The sequence below is a fragment of the Mirounga angustirostris genome, unplaced genomic scaffold (genome assembly GCF_029215605.1).
Source record: "Mirounga angustirostris isolate CCGP_5_RB_7025 unplaced genomic scaffold, mMirAng1.0.hap1 SCAF_3, whole genome shotgun sequence".
In the NCBI taxonomy this organism is placed as follows: domain Eukaryota; kingdom Metazoa; phylum Chordata; class Mammalia; order Carnivora; family Phocidae; genus Mirounga; species Mirounga angustirostris.
Genome location: NW_026991711.1, coordinates 151808014 through 151822143, shown reverse-complemented (window position 1 = coordinate 151822143; position 14130 = coordinate 151808014). Strand labels below are relative to the sequence as shown.

At 38.6% G+C, this 14130-nt stretch overlaps 1 protein-coding gene across 6 annotated transcripts in view; it reads left to right on the top strand.

The window, feature by feature from the left end:
- HIBCH (3-hydroxyisobutyryl-CoA hydrolase) overlaps positions 1 to 14130 on the top strand; it is a 117898-nt gene that overhangs the window by 94747 nt on the left and 9021 nt on the right. For all 6 annotated transcript variants that reach the window (XM_064586828.1, XM_064586827.1, XM_045868349.3 and 3 more), the window contains one exon: positions 11411 to 11530. In XM_064586828.1, the coding sequence (XP_064442898.1) occupies positions 11411 to 11530 (120 nt within the window). The remainder of the gene's footprint in view (positions 1 to 11410; positions 11531 to 14130) is intronic.

Below are 14130 nucleotides of genomic sequence, written 5' to 3'. Positions count from 1 at the left end.
TTTTGTTGAGTATATTCACCTGGTTGTACAACCAATCTCCGGAACATTCTCATCTTACAAAGCTGAGTGAAACTTTATACCTATTAAATAACAACTCCCCATTTCCCCCTTACTCCAGTTCCTGGCAACCACTGTTCTACTTTCTGTTGCTATAAATTTCACTACTCTGGATACCTCACATAAGTGGAATCATACAGCATTTGTCCTATCGTGATTGGCTTATATCACCTAGCATAATGTTTCAAGGTTCATACATGTTGTAGCATGTACCAGAATTTCATTCTCTTTTAAGGCTGAATATTCCATTTTGTGTATATACCACATTTTGCTCATCCATCGTTGATGGGTATTTAATTTGGGTTGCTTCTACCTTTTTGCTTTTGTGAACAGTTCTATAAACATGGGTATACAAATATCTCTTCAAAACCCTGCTTTTAGAGCCAAGATGTCCATCAGCAAATGAATGGATTAAAAAGATGTGGTATAAATATACAATGGAATATTATGCAGCCATCAAAAGATGAAATCTTGCCATTTGCAACGACGTGGATGGAACTAGAGGGTATTATGCTAAGCCAAATAAGTCAATCAGAGAAAGACAAGTACCATATGATCTCACTGATATGAGGAATTCTTAATCTCAGGAGACAAACTGAGGGTTGCTGGAGTGGTGGTGGGTGGGAGGGATGGGGTGGCTGGGTGATAGACATTGGGGAGGGTATATGCTATGGTGAGCGCTGTGAATTGTGTAAGACTGTTGAATCACAGACCTGTACCTCTGAAACAAATAATACATTATATGTTAATAAAAGAAAAAAAGAAGATAGTAGGAAGGGAAAAATGAAGGGGGCGGAATTAGAGGGGGAGACGAACCATGAAAGACTATGGACTCTGAGAAACAAACTGAGGGTTTTAGAGGGGAGGGTGGGGGGATGGGTTAGCTTGGTGATGGGTATTAAGGAGGGCATGTATTGAACGGAGCACTGGGTGTTATACGTAAACAGTGATTCATGAAACACTACATCAAAAACTAATGATGTAATGTATGGTGACTAACATAACATAATAAAATAAAATAAAAAAAAATCCTGCTTTTAATTCTTTTGGATATATACCCAGAAGCAGAATTTCTGCATTATATGGTAATTCTGTTTTTAATTGTTTGAGGAAGCTCCATATTGTTTTTCATAGCAGTTGCACCATTTTATATTCCCACCAACAACAGTGCATAAAGTTTGCCAACTCGTTATTTTCTGTCTTTTTTCTACTATCCTAATGGCTATGAGGGGGATAGCTCATTGTGTTTTTGATTTACATTTCCCTAATGATTAGTGATACTGAACATCTTTTCATATGGTTGTTGGACATTTGTATCTTTGGGAAATGTCTAGTTCAAGTCCTTTGCCCATTTTTTAGTTGGGACTTTTTTTTTTTTTTTTTAACATGATTGAGCTGTAGGAAATGCTATCCTGTTTCATCTTCCTTTTCTGGTAATAAGACTAGCAGGCTTGCCAAAGTAAAGAAGGTTCTTCAGGACCAATGAGGGAAGTGTTTATTTTTTAGAATTGCAAGTGATATCAATAATCAAAGAAATGTGAGTAGAAGAGATTGAGACCTCCCCCCCCCAACTGTGTCAGCAAGGACACTAAGCCAGGGAAAGGTATTTCAGTAGGATCACTAATCCTTAGGAGTGCTGGAGTATGAAGTCCATGGCCAGAGAGACAGAGAAATAAGAATAAGGAACAGTGGGTCCAATTAGTATCCAGGAAGGTGTTCCTGAGCAAATGGCCAGGGAAACCAGTGTTGCTTTTGACTTGTCTTTTAGGTGTTTATACTAATTGATATAATATGACATGATTTGATATAATATAATAATATAATAGGGTAGGCTATTGTGTTAAAGGCTTAAAGGGTATATAAGTTCTTTTAATTTTTTTTTTTTTAAGATTTTTTTAATTTTTATTTGAGACAGAATGAGAGAGAGAGAGCACATGAGAGGGGGGAGGGTCAGAGGCAGAAGCAGGCTCCCTGCCGAGCAGGGAGCCCGATGCGGGACTCCATCCCGGGACTCCAGGATCATGACCTGAGCCGAAGGCAGTCGCTTAACCAACTGAGCCACCCAGGCGCCCTATAAGTTCTTTTTTTTTTTTAATATTAGAAGACTTTTTAAATTCTTTGGAATTTCTTCTTTCTAATTACCAGTGTGGGATTTGATTTTGAATGCTCATTTTATGAAGAATAAAAGAAACTCAGTTTTATACTTGAAGTTAATATATAAGAATATGACAAGCTCCTATAAAGAAATCATACACGTGAAAAATTTGGGAAAAAGGAGAACTAAGAATAATTAGGCATAGCTTTTAAGAAAGAAGAGCAGCAAAATAATAGCGAAATTAAGTTTAAAAGATTACTAATCTTTCTGTAAGCATTGAGAATTAGCCATATACTGTATTATAATAAATAAAGTGACAAAAAATAAAGTGACAAAAAATAAAGTGACAGGTGTTCCTGAAGAATTAAGTGCTACAGAAATTGCTCTTCTGTTTTAAACAACTAGAAAACTGGACAAAATATGTGAAACAAGTGTTTGTTAACATTGGACAATGCAGGCAGCACAGGACTGTGATTCCTGAGAGGAAGGAAACAAACAGGAAAGCTCTAAGATTGACTTGGCTTCCTTCCTGCAGGAATTTTCAGAATATTGATCTATATGTATTTTAGGTAAAACTCCACAAGACCAGGGAAAGAACCAGAGGAAAGCAGTAGTTTGAACAGTTAACAAGACTCACACAGGTCCGGGAAGAGTTTGTGTTGCCATCAGCCAGAAGGTTTACATTTTACTAGTGGGGGTAAATTAAGACTAAAGTAAAGGCTGCCGAGAACTCCCAAGATAATTCAGTAGGGAAAAGATAGTCTTTTCAACAAATGGTCCTGGAACAATTGGATATCCATATGCAAGAGGAAAAAAGTACTTGACTCTTTGTAGGGGAGGAGAAAATTCTCCTCTGTCTTCTTAGGGTCCCCATCCCAGCCTAAGAATTAAATCGACATAAGTCAGATAGATTAACTGGAGAAAAACATACAAATTTTATTAAAAATTTACATGTACATGGGAGCCTGCACAAGAGAATGAAGATCTGAACAAATAACCGGAGTAGGAAGCTTTTGTACCTTTTAGACAAATTTGTGAAGAATTGACAAGAGAAAGGAGTTTGGTCTAGTGGTAGTAAATGGTGAAGAAGTAACTGGGAAGATAAGGGTTAGTTTAACAAGGTTTATTTGTATAGATGTCTTGGCCCATGTTCCCTGTCTCTGGTGATAAGAATATCTTCCTGCTGCTACACGGAGGGCATTTTCACATGGGAGTTTTATTTTCTGGAAAAGAAGGTCATATTGTTTCTCCAGTGCCTTTAACTCAAAATAATCTATATGCCAAAGTGTCATACCTTGAGGTAACATGCTGTGAACTCCTTCCCACCATATGCAATTCAGAGTGGATTATGCATCTAAAGGTAGGAGCTAAAGCTGTACCACTTCAAAAAGAAAACAGAAAATCTTTGTGACTTTGGGTTAGCCAAGATTTTTAATGCAAAAAGCAAGAACTGCAAAATAAAAAAAATGATAAATTGATCTTTATTATAATTAAATACTTTCTTCTTTGAAAGTCATTATGAAGAAAATAAACCACAGTTTAGGAAGAAATATATTTGCAAACCTTGTATCTGATAACAGGACTTTATTGTATATAAAGAACACTTACAAGTTAATGAGAATACAAACAGTACACCTAGAAAATGGGAATCTAGACACTTCACCAAAGAACATGTGTGAATGGCCTTACAGTAACCACATGTAAAAATGCTCAAGATCTTTAATCATTAGGAAAATGCAAATTAAAACCACAGTGAGATGTCACTGTGCATCTGTTAGAGTGGCTAGAATTTACAGTACCAACACCAAATGTTGGTAAGGATATGGGACATCTACAACACACATTGCTGGCAGGAAAGCAGTTCGGCAGTCTCTTATAAGTTAGATGTACATTCACTGCAAGACCCAACAGTCCCACCCCGAGGGATTTACCCAAGAAAAATGTAAACATACAGCCACACAGATGCTTGTACTCACACGTTCATAGTAACTTTATTCTAAGGGCCCAAAACTGGAATACTGCTCAACTGTAAGAAGGGATGAGTTAGCGCTACATGAAATAACATGGATGAATCTCAGAAGCATTGTGCCAAGTGAAAGAAAGCAGACACAACACACAGGACTACTTACTTATGATTTTATTTTTATGAAATTCTAGAGAACACAAAATTTTAGGGAGAAAACAGATCAGTTACCTGCGGGCAGAGTTGAGGGAAGGAGAACTCTTCAGGGTGATGGAAATGTTCCAAATCTTGATTGTGGAGGTAGTTGCACAACTATATATATTTATCAAAAGTTACAGAACTCTGCACTTAAAGTGAGTGGATTTTATATCTAAGTTACACCTGAGTAAAGCTAATTATTTAAAAAAATCAAAATGACATACCTACTTATATTAAAAAAAAAAACAGTTTGACCTATAGAAGTAGGTATTATGTTTGCTGAAGGTACCCATTACACTGTGCTGTTTACTGCTATCAGTAAGAGTAATTTAATGGCAGTGTTGATGGGTATATATTGTGTCTTTGGGGAAGGAGTACAATAAACCTTAAGGGGAAAATACATCAATTTATGTAAACAGGAAAACAGCTTTCCAGTCCACTGATGGATTATCAGTAACCCTAAAACACTATCAGGAGCATTTGGGATATCATGAAAGAGCAGTACTTGATTCTTTAGACATTATCTTTGAATTTTATTTAAATTGTTAAGGCTTTTAAGAAATTACTGGAAAAGTCTTAAGATTGCAAAAAGCACTCTTGTTGGACTGGCTCTAAGCCTTTGATGTAGATAAAAGAAATACCAGTGCCCATTTCTTTAAAGTGCTATTTGGCCTTTATATAATTTTATGACCCTTCAGAATGATAAAGAATATATTTAAAAATAAAAATATTTCTGTGAAACTGCAGTATACCATGAGTTAGACTGACTTGCTCTAGTTCAGTTATTTTGTATTTCTGTTGGTTTATTGTCAATCTGAACACTTCTGGAAAAGATTTATAGATATAAGTACAAAATATGTAAGATTATTTAGAAGAGTAACCACAGTTCATAGTATAGTAAATATAAATGATCTAAATATACATGAATTCCTAATTGTTGGGGTTCCTTCTTTTGGAGTTAAATCTGACAGAACCTAGATTTTTAGAGAATGTCATAAATTACATCCTTTTTTTATATAGGAAAAAAAAAAGACTCTAAAGCTCATTTTCTAAGATCACCTAAATCATAGAAGGAGTTGGAGCTTATATGTTTGTATTAGCCCTTCAGTCAACCCTGAGGCCTACTTGGTAGAATTATTATAATTGTATCATTATAGGCTTGTTGACTACTGTTTTTTAAATTGTATCAATATAGACTTGTTGGATAATGCATGTTAAACTGTATGTTATTGAGTATTCAGGAAGATGCTGAGGGGAGGGACAGAGGGAGTATCCTGAATTTTTCTTTTGTTGGAAATTCCCTAGGATTTGATAACAAAAGAAGGGTTCCTAGGATTCTTACCAAAAAGGCAATGATTATAATGCTGATAACACTCTGAATGCAAGGACCATGTCCTGTTCATTGTTGTCTCCTCTGAAGTGTCTAATGCATAGTAGATGCTCACTAATATTGAATTGAGATGAGAATGTGAATTATTTGATACAAATAAAGGAAAAAAGAAGTTGGCTCTTTGGCATACATGAGACAGCTAATTTTTAAAGGGTCGGATAATTTAGTTACAACACTTACCAGTGTTTTACCAGGAAGTAGAAATATGTTCACCAGGTTGTGTGGTTGCAGGATCGTATCCATACACATTTCTGACATAGCTGAAGATCCAAGTCCTAATCATTTATTCAGTTTTCTGGAAGAGTCTCTGTGTTCCCTTTTTAATGAATGAGGCTATAATACATGAGCTCCTTTAACTTTCTTTCATCATCCTTTTGATTCCTCTAACACGTGTCTCACTTTCTTGCCGAGGGAAACATCCCCATCTGTGCTTTCATTCCATCCTTTCCTGCCTCATTTAGGAACTACTTGGCATCAGTCCTCTCCCTCTTTCAGTTATTTTCAAAATTTTACTTTCTTGGGTGAATGCACATTTCCTTCTGCTCTTATTTTCAAAAGCTGTCCTGCTCTTACAAAAAGCCTTCTCTTAACAGTTTTTCCTCAAGCTACCATCCTGACTTTGTCTTTCCCCCCTTGCCATCAAAATTACACAAGTAAGTTTTTATTAACTTCTTTCTACCACCTGACAATGTTTTCTCCATCTTTGTTATTTTTGACGTTTCATCAGCCTTTGGCATTGATTACCTTTATAGCCTTGCATGTAGAGAGAAGTAGGCTTTGGAGTTGTCAGGCTTGGGTTTAGATTCCGCTCTGTGTGACCTTGGATACATTCTTATCAGGCTGGTTTCCTCATTTGTACAGCGTGCATACGTGTGAACATCTTTAACTGAGAGCTAAGGGAAATGTGCTCCATACATATGCCATCCCTTCCCTTCCCTATTTGGTTTGGTTTCTGACACCTTGCCCTATCCATTTTTGATGTGGGTAGTATTACAATCTCCATTTTACAAATGAGGAAACTAAAATCAATCATGTAGGAAGTGGTAGAGCTGGAATTCTACCACTGAGTTGTTGGACTCCAGAGTACAAACCCTGAGTCTCTGTGCTAAATTGCCAGTATATCTAAGAATTTTTGGAAACTAGTTTTCCTTGGGTTGTCAATGCACTGTTTTTTTAATATGGTGTCTGTTAACAGGAAATCTCTTTAATTACTAATTCATGAAATGTCTGAACCAGTGGAGCTTTTTTTCTCCCATTATTACTTTTATTTTTTAATTTAATTTTATTATGTTAGTCACCATACAATACATCATTGGTTTTTGATGCGGTGATCCACGATCCATTGTTTTCGTATAACACCCAGTGCTCCATGCAGTACGTGCCCTCCTTAATACCCATCACCGGGCTAACCCACCCCCCCTCCTCCCTCCCCTCTAGAACCCTCAGTTTGTTTCTCAGAGTCCATGGTCTCTCATGGCTCGTCTCCCCCTCCGATTCCCCCCTCCTTCATTTTTCCCTTCCTTTTCAAAGGAAATTTTCTTCCCTTTCTTCCCCTAGTGTATTTATGTGTGTGTGACACAAGCACAAACAACTGGAGCCCTTACATGGCCATTTTTTCCTGTCTGTTTCATCCATTCCTCCACCCACCCTGCCCCCCGACAACCACCAGTTCTCTGTGTTTAAGTCTGTTTTTTTCTCTTTTTCTCTTTGTTCATTTGTTTTCTTTCTTAAGTACCATATGAGTGAAATCATATGGTATTTCCTTTTCTCAGACTTATTTCACTTAGCGTTATATGCACGAGGTCCATCCATGTTGTTGCAAAAGTCAAGATCTCATTTTTTTTTTTTTTTAAAGATTTTATTTATTTTTCAACAGAGAGAGAGACAGTGAGAGAGGGAACACAAGCAGGGGGAGTGGGAGAGGGAGAAGCAGGCTTCCCGCCGAGCAGGGAGCCCGATGTGGGGCTCGATCCCAGGACCCTGGGATCATGATCTGAGCCGAAGGCAGACGCTTAATGACTAAGCCACTCAGGCGCCCAAGATCTCATTTTTTTTTTTTTTAAATGATGAGTGGTTTTTTATTTTATTTTATTTATTTGAGAGAGAGAGTGAGAGACAGAGAGCATGAGAGGGAGGAGGGTCAGAGGGAGAAGCAGACTCCCTGCCGAGCAGGGAGCCCGATGCGGGACTCGATCCCGGGACTCCAGGATCATGACCTGAGCCGAAGGCAGTCGCCCAACCAACTGAGCCACCCAGGCGCCCCGATCTCATTTTTTTTTTATGGCTAATACTCCTTTGTATATACATACCACATCTTCTTTATTCATTCGGCTATTGATGGACACTTGGGTTGCTTCCGTATCTTGGCTATGGTAAATAATGTTGCAATAAACATAGGGGTGCATGTATCTTTTCAAATTAGTGTTTTTGTTTTCTTTGGGTAAGTACCTAGTAGTGGGATTACTGGATCATATGGCAATTCTATTTTTAATTTTTTGAGGAATCTCCATAATGTTCTCCACAGTGGCTACACCAGTTTGCATTCCTGCCAGCAGTGCATGAGGGTTTTTCTTCACATCCTCGCCAACACTTGGTTCTTATCTTTTTGACACTGGCCATTCTGACAGGTGTACAGTGATATCTCATGGTGTTTTTGATTCACTGCTGATTAGTGATGTTGAATATCTTTCATGTGTTTGTTGGCCATGTGTATGTCTTCTTTGGAAAAATGTCTGTTCATGTCTTTTGCCTGTTTTTTAACTGGATTGTTTGTTTTTGTGTTGAGTTGTATAAATTCTTTATATATCTTGGATATTAATCCCTTATTGGATATATTATTTGCAGTTATCTTCCTGCATTCAGTAGGTTGCCCTGTCATTTTGTTGATGGTCTCCTTCACTGTGCAAAAGCTTTTTATTTTGGTGTAGTCCTGCTAATTTATTTTTGCTATTGTTTCCCTTGCCTTAGGAGACATATCTAGAAAAATGTTTCTACTGTCAGTGTCAGAATTACTGCCTATGTTTTCTCTTAGGAGTTTTATGGTTTCAGGTATCACATTTAGGTCTTTGGTCCATTTTGAGCTTATTTTTTATATGCTGTAAGAAAGTGGTCCAGTTTCTTTCTTTTGCATGTAGCTGTCCAGTTTTCCCAACACCATTTATTAAAGAGTCTTTTCCCCATCGTATATTCTTGCCTCATTTCTTGTAGGTTAATTGACCATATAAGTGTGGGTTTATTTCTGGAGTCTCTTTCTCTTCCATTGATCTGTTTATTTTTGTGCCAGTACCATACTGTTTTGATTACTACAGCTTTGTAGTATTATCTTAAAATCTGGGATCATAATACCTCCAGCTTCAATCTTTTTTCTCAAGATTACTTTGGCTATTTGAGGTCTTTTGTGGGTCCATAAGAACTTTAACATTATTCTAGTTCTTTGGAAAATGCTGTTGGTATTTTGATAGGGATTGCATTAAATCTGTACATTGCTTTGGGTAGTATGGACATTTTAACAATACTGGTTTTTCTAATCCATGAGCATGGAATCTCTTTCCATTTGTTTGTGTCATCCTCAGTTTCTTTCATCAGTGTTTTATAGTTTTCAGCATACAGGTCTTTCACCTCCTTGGTTAAGTTTATTCCTAGGTATTTTATTATTTTTGGTGCAATTGTAAGTGGGATGGTTTTCTTATTAAGTGGTCTTTTTTTTTTTTTAAAGACTATTTATTTATTTATTTGACAGAGAGAGACACAGCGAGAGAGCGAACACAAGCAGGGGGAGTGGGAGAGGGAGAAGCAGGCTCCCCACGGAGTGGGGAGCCCAACGCAGGGCTCGGCCCCAGGACCCTGGGGTCATGACCTGAGCCGAAGGCAGACGCTTAACGACTGAGCCACCCAGGCGCCCCTAAGTGACCTTTTTAATGAAATTAATTGGTAGCCAACTAAGGAAGTATAGCAAAGACAGAGTTTATGTTTTGAGAATTCTAGATTATATGTAAAGTGCCAAACCAAGAAAGAGGACACAGGCAACTAGCCATGATAGTAGTTCTGAGGTACATGATTGTGGGTTATATACTATAGCCTTTTGGAAAGGGAATCATAGCTTCATTGACTTTGTAGACTAGAAAAGATAGAAGGTGGCTGTGTCAGTCCTTTAAGTTCACCTTTCAGCATTGTGAATGAAGTTCTTCCAGCTGTTGACCTGTGATCATGTGGGCACTGCTCTTGCTAGAGAAAACTAGTGGTTTTGTCAGCAAAATGGACCCCTTGTCTATTGCTGGAGAGGAGGGGCCTCCTAGCACAGTATGCAGACTGCGGTACAGGGGCCATCATCCTCATGGTCTGTAACCAGAAAGGCGAGACCGTGGAGTGGGATTGCTCCAGGGGCATTAAATGAGATCATGTGCATACAGTACTCAGGGCAGAAGGGTGAGTTCCTACGAAGATGAATCAGATGCATAAAAAGCCTTAATTGCTTTTCTCTGTTTCTCACCTTTTTTTTTTTTTTTTAAAGATTTTATTTATTATTTATTTGAGACAGAGAGAATGAGAGAGACAGAGAGCACATGAGAGGGGGGAGGGTCAGAGGGAGAAGCAGGCTCCCTGCCGAGCAGGGAGCCCGATGCGGGACTCGATCCCGGGACTCCAGGATCATGACCTGAGCCGAAGGCAGTCGCTTAACCAACTGAGCCACCCAGGCGCCCATCTCTTTCTCACCTTTTCTTCGGCTTTGTGACTGTAGGTAGGAAACTGATCTTCCTTGAACTTTTCCTGTACAGTTGTCATCTATTTAAGGTTTAGCAGCTGCTAGGTAAAATAATGCCCTGTCCATTCAGTCTGTTCTCTGACTCTGCATGCCACACTTGAGGATGCTACAAGGAACCTGGAATCTTGATGTGGGGAATTCTTTGAACTCAGAAAGTAAAATTTCTACCTTTGAGGCAATAACTCAACAACAGGCCTGAAAACTGTATATAGCAATGATAAAGAAGAGGGCAAGCATCAGATTTACATCGCATATAATGGGAGCTCTTGCAGCAGCTATTGGTCACAGTCATACACGTGTGTCAGAACACTAGTAATAGCATCTTTAAATTCAAAAGGAAGGGGCGCATGGCACTGTGGCCAAGGAGTCAGGCCTGGTATTCTTACTTTATTAAATATTTAAATACTATAGAACACCACCTCATGGTATCGTGAATTGTTTTCTCTCCTTACTTTTAAGGTAAGTAGATTTATTTATAAAGTCTATAGTTCAGTTCAAACACTTCTCTGTAGTCACAAAATGGGAAGGAAAGAGCTATATTTCTACTCTACCTTCTTTATATTATAAGCTAAAATGTTCTCTGAAATCTTAGTTGTTTGTAAGATGTGTATTAATTTTACTTAAGCGTAATCACTGCTTACCTAGTTGGGATCATAATTTATGTCAGGCAGCTACAAAGTATAGATTTCTTTTATTAATTTATGGGTACAGCATTTATTCCACTGGTGGAATGATCTGTTTTGTTATTAAAAGAGATTAGAAAACCATTGGTGCTTTGACAGGATGAGGCTACAGCATAATCTCACTTTTATGAAACTGTCATGTGAAAGTACTGTTTAAGGAGCAAATTTTAATTAAGATTTATATCAAAACTCAGCTAGTTTGTTATAGACAATAAAGGAACTCTTGGGCTAAAGCTAGTAAAAAATTTTTTTTCACTCATAGGTAATTAGTAAAATGTCTCCAACATCCCTAAAGATCACACTAAGGCAACTCATAGAGGGGTCTTCAAAGACCTTGCAAGAAGTATTAACTATGGAATATCGGCTGAGTCAAGCTTGTATGGTAAGAATTTTAAAAATATATACTTATTTTCTATTTATGAAAGTAATAGATGTTCATTGTAGAGCATGTAAAATGCAGAAAACTATAAACAAAAACCTTAAGACTACTTGTAAATATACTCTGTGGACACACAACAGACCAATTAACTTAAGGTATGTGGAACTACTGCTCTCACATTGTTCTTAAGCCCTTACGAAACAGCAGCTATATTTGTGTGTAAGTGTAAGAAAGCTTCTAATCTCGGGCGGAATTCAAAATAGAAATTAACCATTTTTCAGGCACGGTCTCTGACCTTGAGGCAAGAAGCATAAACTCTGTAAATCTGAATTCCCTCATTGGTAAAACGAGGAATATATGTATATATAAACTGTATGAATGGGTGTTTATTAGTTTGTTACATATGTTAATTAGTAGTTTAGCATTGAAAATACCATTGTAAATGCACTTAAGATAGACTAATCACATAGAATATTAATTTTATGAAACATTTCGGAGTCTTAGAGATTTCTTCTTCTAGGTGAGAAACTCTGAAAGCAGAATCATTGCTTTTGTGTTATATGTAGAGGACCCTTAATTTATGGCATAAAGGAAATATTTTGTTTAATAACTAGAAAGTAGGTCTCCCTAATGGACTTTCATGTCTTGAAATAGTTATTAAGGTATTCAAAGTAGTTCATCTAACTATAAATAAAACTCTATTAGTCACTTGAATCTTAAAGTCACTCCTAGTAGGATGTAAGTAGCAGCTGAGGGCTATTGTTAAGAGAAGTACTGTGACAGGCATTTTATATGTATCCTCTCCATTAAATTTTACACTATTTCTAGAATGATAGGTACTATTCTTGTCTCCACTTTACAGATGAGGAAACTGGCATAGAGAAGTAACCTGCCTCAGGGGGTATAGCTATTTTTTTTTTTTCTTAAAGATTTTATTTATTTATTTGACAGAGAGAGAGACAGTGAGAGAAGGAACAGAAGCAGGGGGAATGGGAGAGGGAGAAGCAGGCTCCCTGCGGAGCAGGGAGCCCGATGCGGGGCTCGATCCCAGGACCCCGAGATCATGACCCGAGCCGAAGGCAGTCGCTCAACCAACTGAGCCACCCAGGCGCCCCAGGGGTATAGCTATTAAGTGGCAGACACATGGGGTGTGAAACCAGGTGGGCTCACTCCAAGGCCTGTACTCTTGACCACTACCCAGTATACCTCACGGTCTGTGTTTTCTGCTGTACATTTATTGCACTGCCTGGGTTGATCAGTTCCTTCCTTCCTTCAGCAAATATGTTAGCTATGTTGCCAGGCACCGTGCTAGGTGTTACGTTGTGGGAAGAATCACCAGTCCTTGTTTTCATGGAATTTATAGTCTACTGAGACTATGAAGAACAAGTAAACAAAATAAGTAAAATAAGTACAATTGTGGTTAGTGCTCCAAAGGAAACATACAGGTTGATGATAGAAGAGGATGATGCAGGGGACAGGAGGGAGTAGGAGAGACAAAGGGAAGACATCTTTGAGTTGCCAGCTCCTCTGTGACCTAAAGCGTAAGAAGTGAGTATGTTGGGAAGTCTTGTGGGTTACAGCAGTGGATGATTTGGTTCCATTTGCTTTAAGAAAGTAATTATTGCTGCTGGATGGAGATGGGGTTGGAAGGGTTCAAGAGTGAATGTAGAGACCAGATATGAGCTTATTGCAGTAATCCAGTTGCAAAGTAGTGGGGCTTAGACAAGGGTGGTGGCCCTAGAGAGAAGTGAATGGTTTCGAGGACCAGTGTAGGAGATAGAACTGATAGGCCTTGATGATGAATGCGAGGGAAGGAAAGAGTGCATTTAGGAGTGGGAGCTTGGAGGTGTGGATTAGAGATTTAAGTCTGAAAGACATTAGGACCACTTTTTAAAAAAAGAAACTTTGGAGGGGCACCTAGGTGGCTTATTCGGTTAAGCATCCGCCTCTTGATTTCAGCTCAGGTCATCATGGGTCCTGAGATCCAGCCCTGAGTCCCCGACTTGGGCTCCGTGCTCAGTGGTCTGCTTGAGATTCTCTCTCTCTCCCCCTCTGCCCCCCCTTCTCACGTCCATGCTCGCTCGCTCTTTCTCTCTCTCTATGAATAAATAAAATCTTTTTAAAAAAACCTTTGGAGATTTATTTACTTAATAAATTTACTTACCACATGCTAGGCACTGTTAGAGGCACCAAGAATGCGTAGGTAAACAAAATAGACAAAATCCCTGCCCTCGTGGAACTTACCTTCTAGTGGGGGGGATAGATTGTAAACAGGTAAAATTGTAAAATATACAGCATATGATTATAAGTACTAAGGAGCAAAAGTAAAGTGGGCAGGAGGATATGGCATAAAGGGGTGGGGTGGGGGGATGTGGCTGAACTTATAGATAGGATTTACCAGAGAAGACCTGACTGAGAAGATGTTGTTTGAGTGAAAACCTGAAGGAAGTGAGGGAATGAGCTGTGCAAGGCTCTGGGGAGGAGCATCCAGGCAGAGGCCAGTATAAAGCTCTGAGGCAGGAGTGTGCCTGCCTGTCCTTGGAGCTGCAGAAAGCTGTGGATGGAGTGGGCAGAGAAAGGGGGTCGGTGAGTGAGAGAGATGA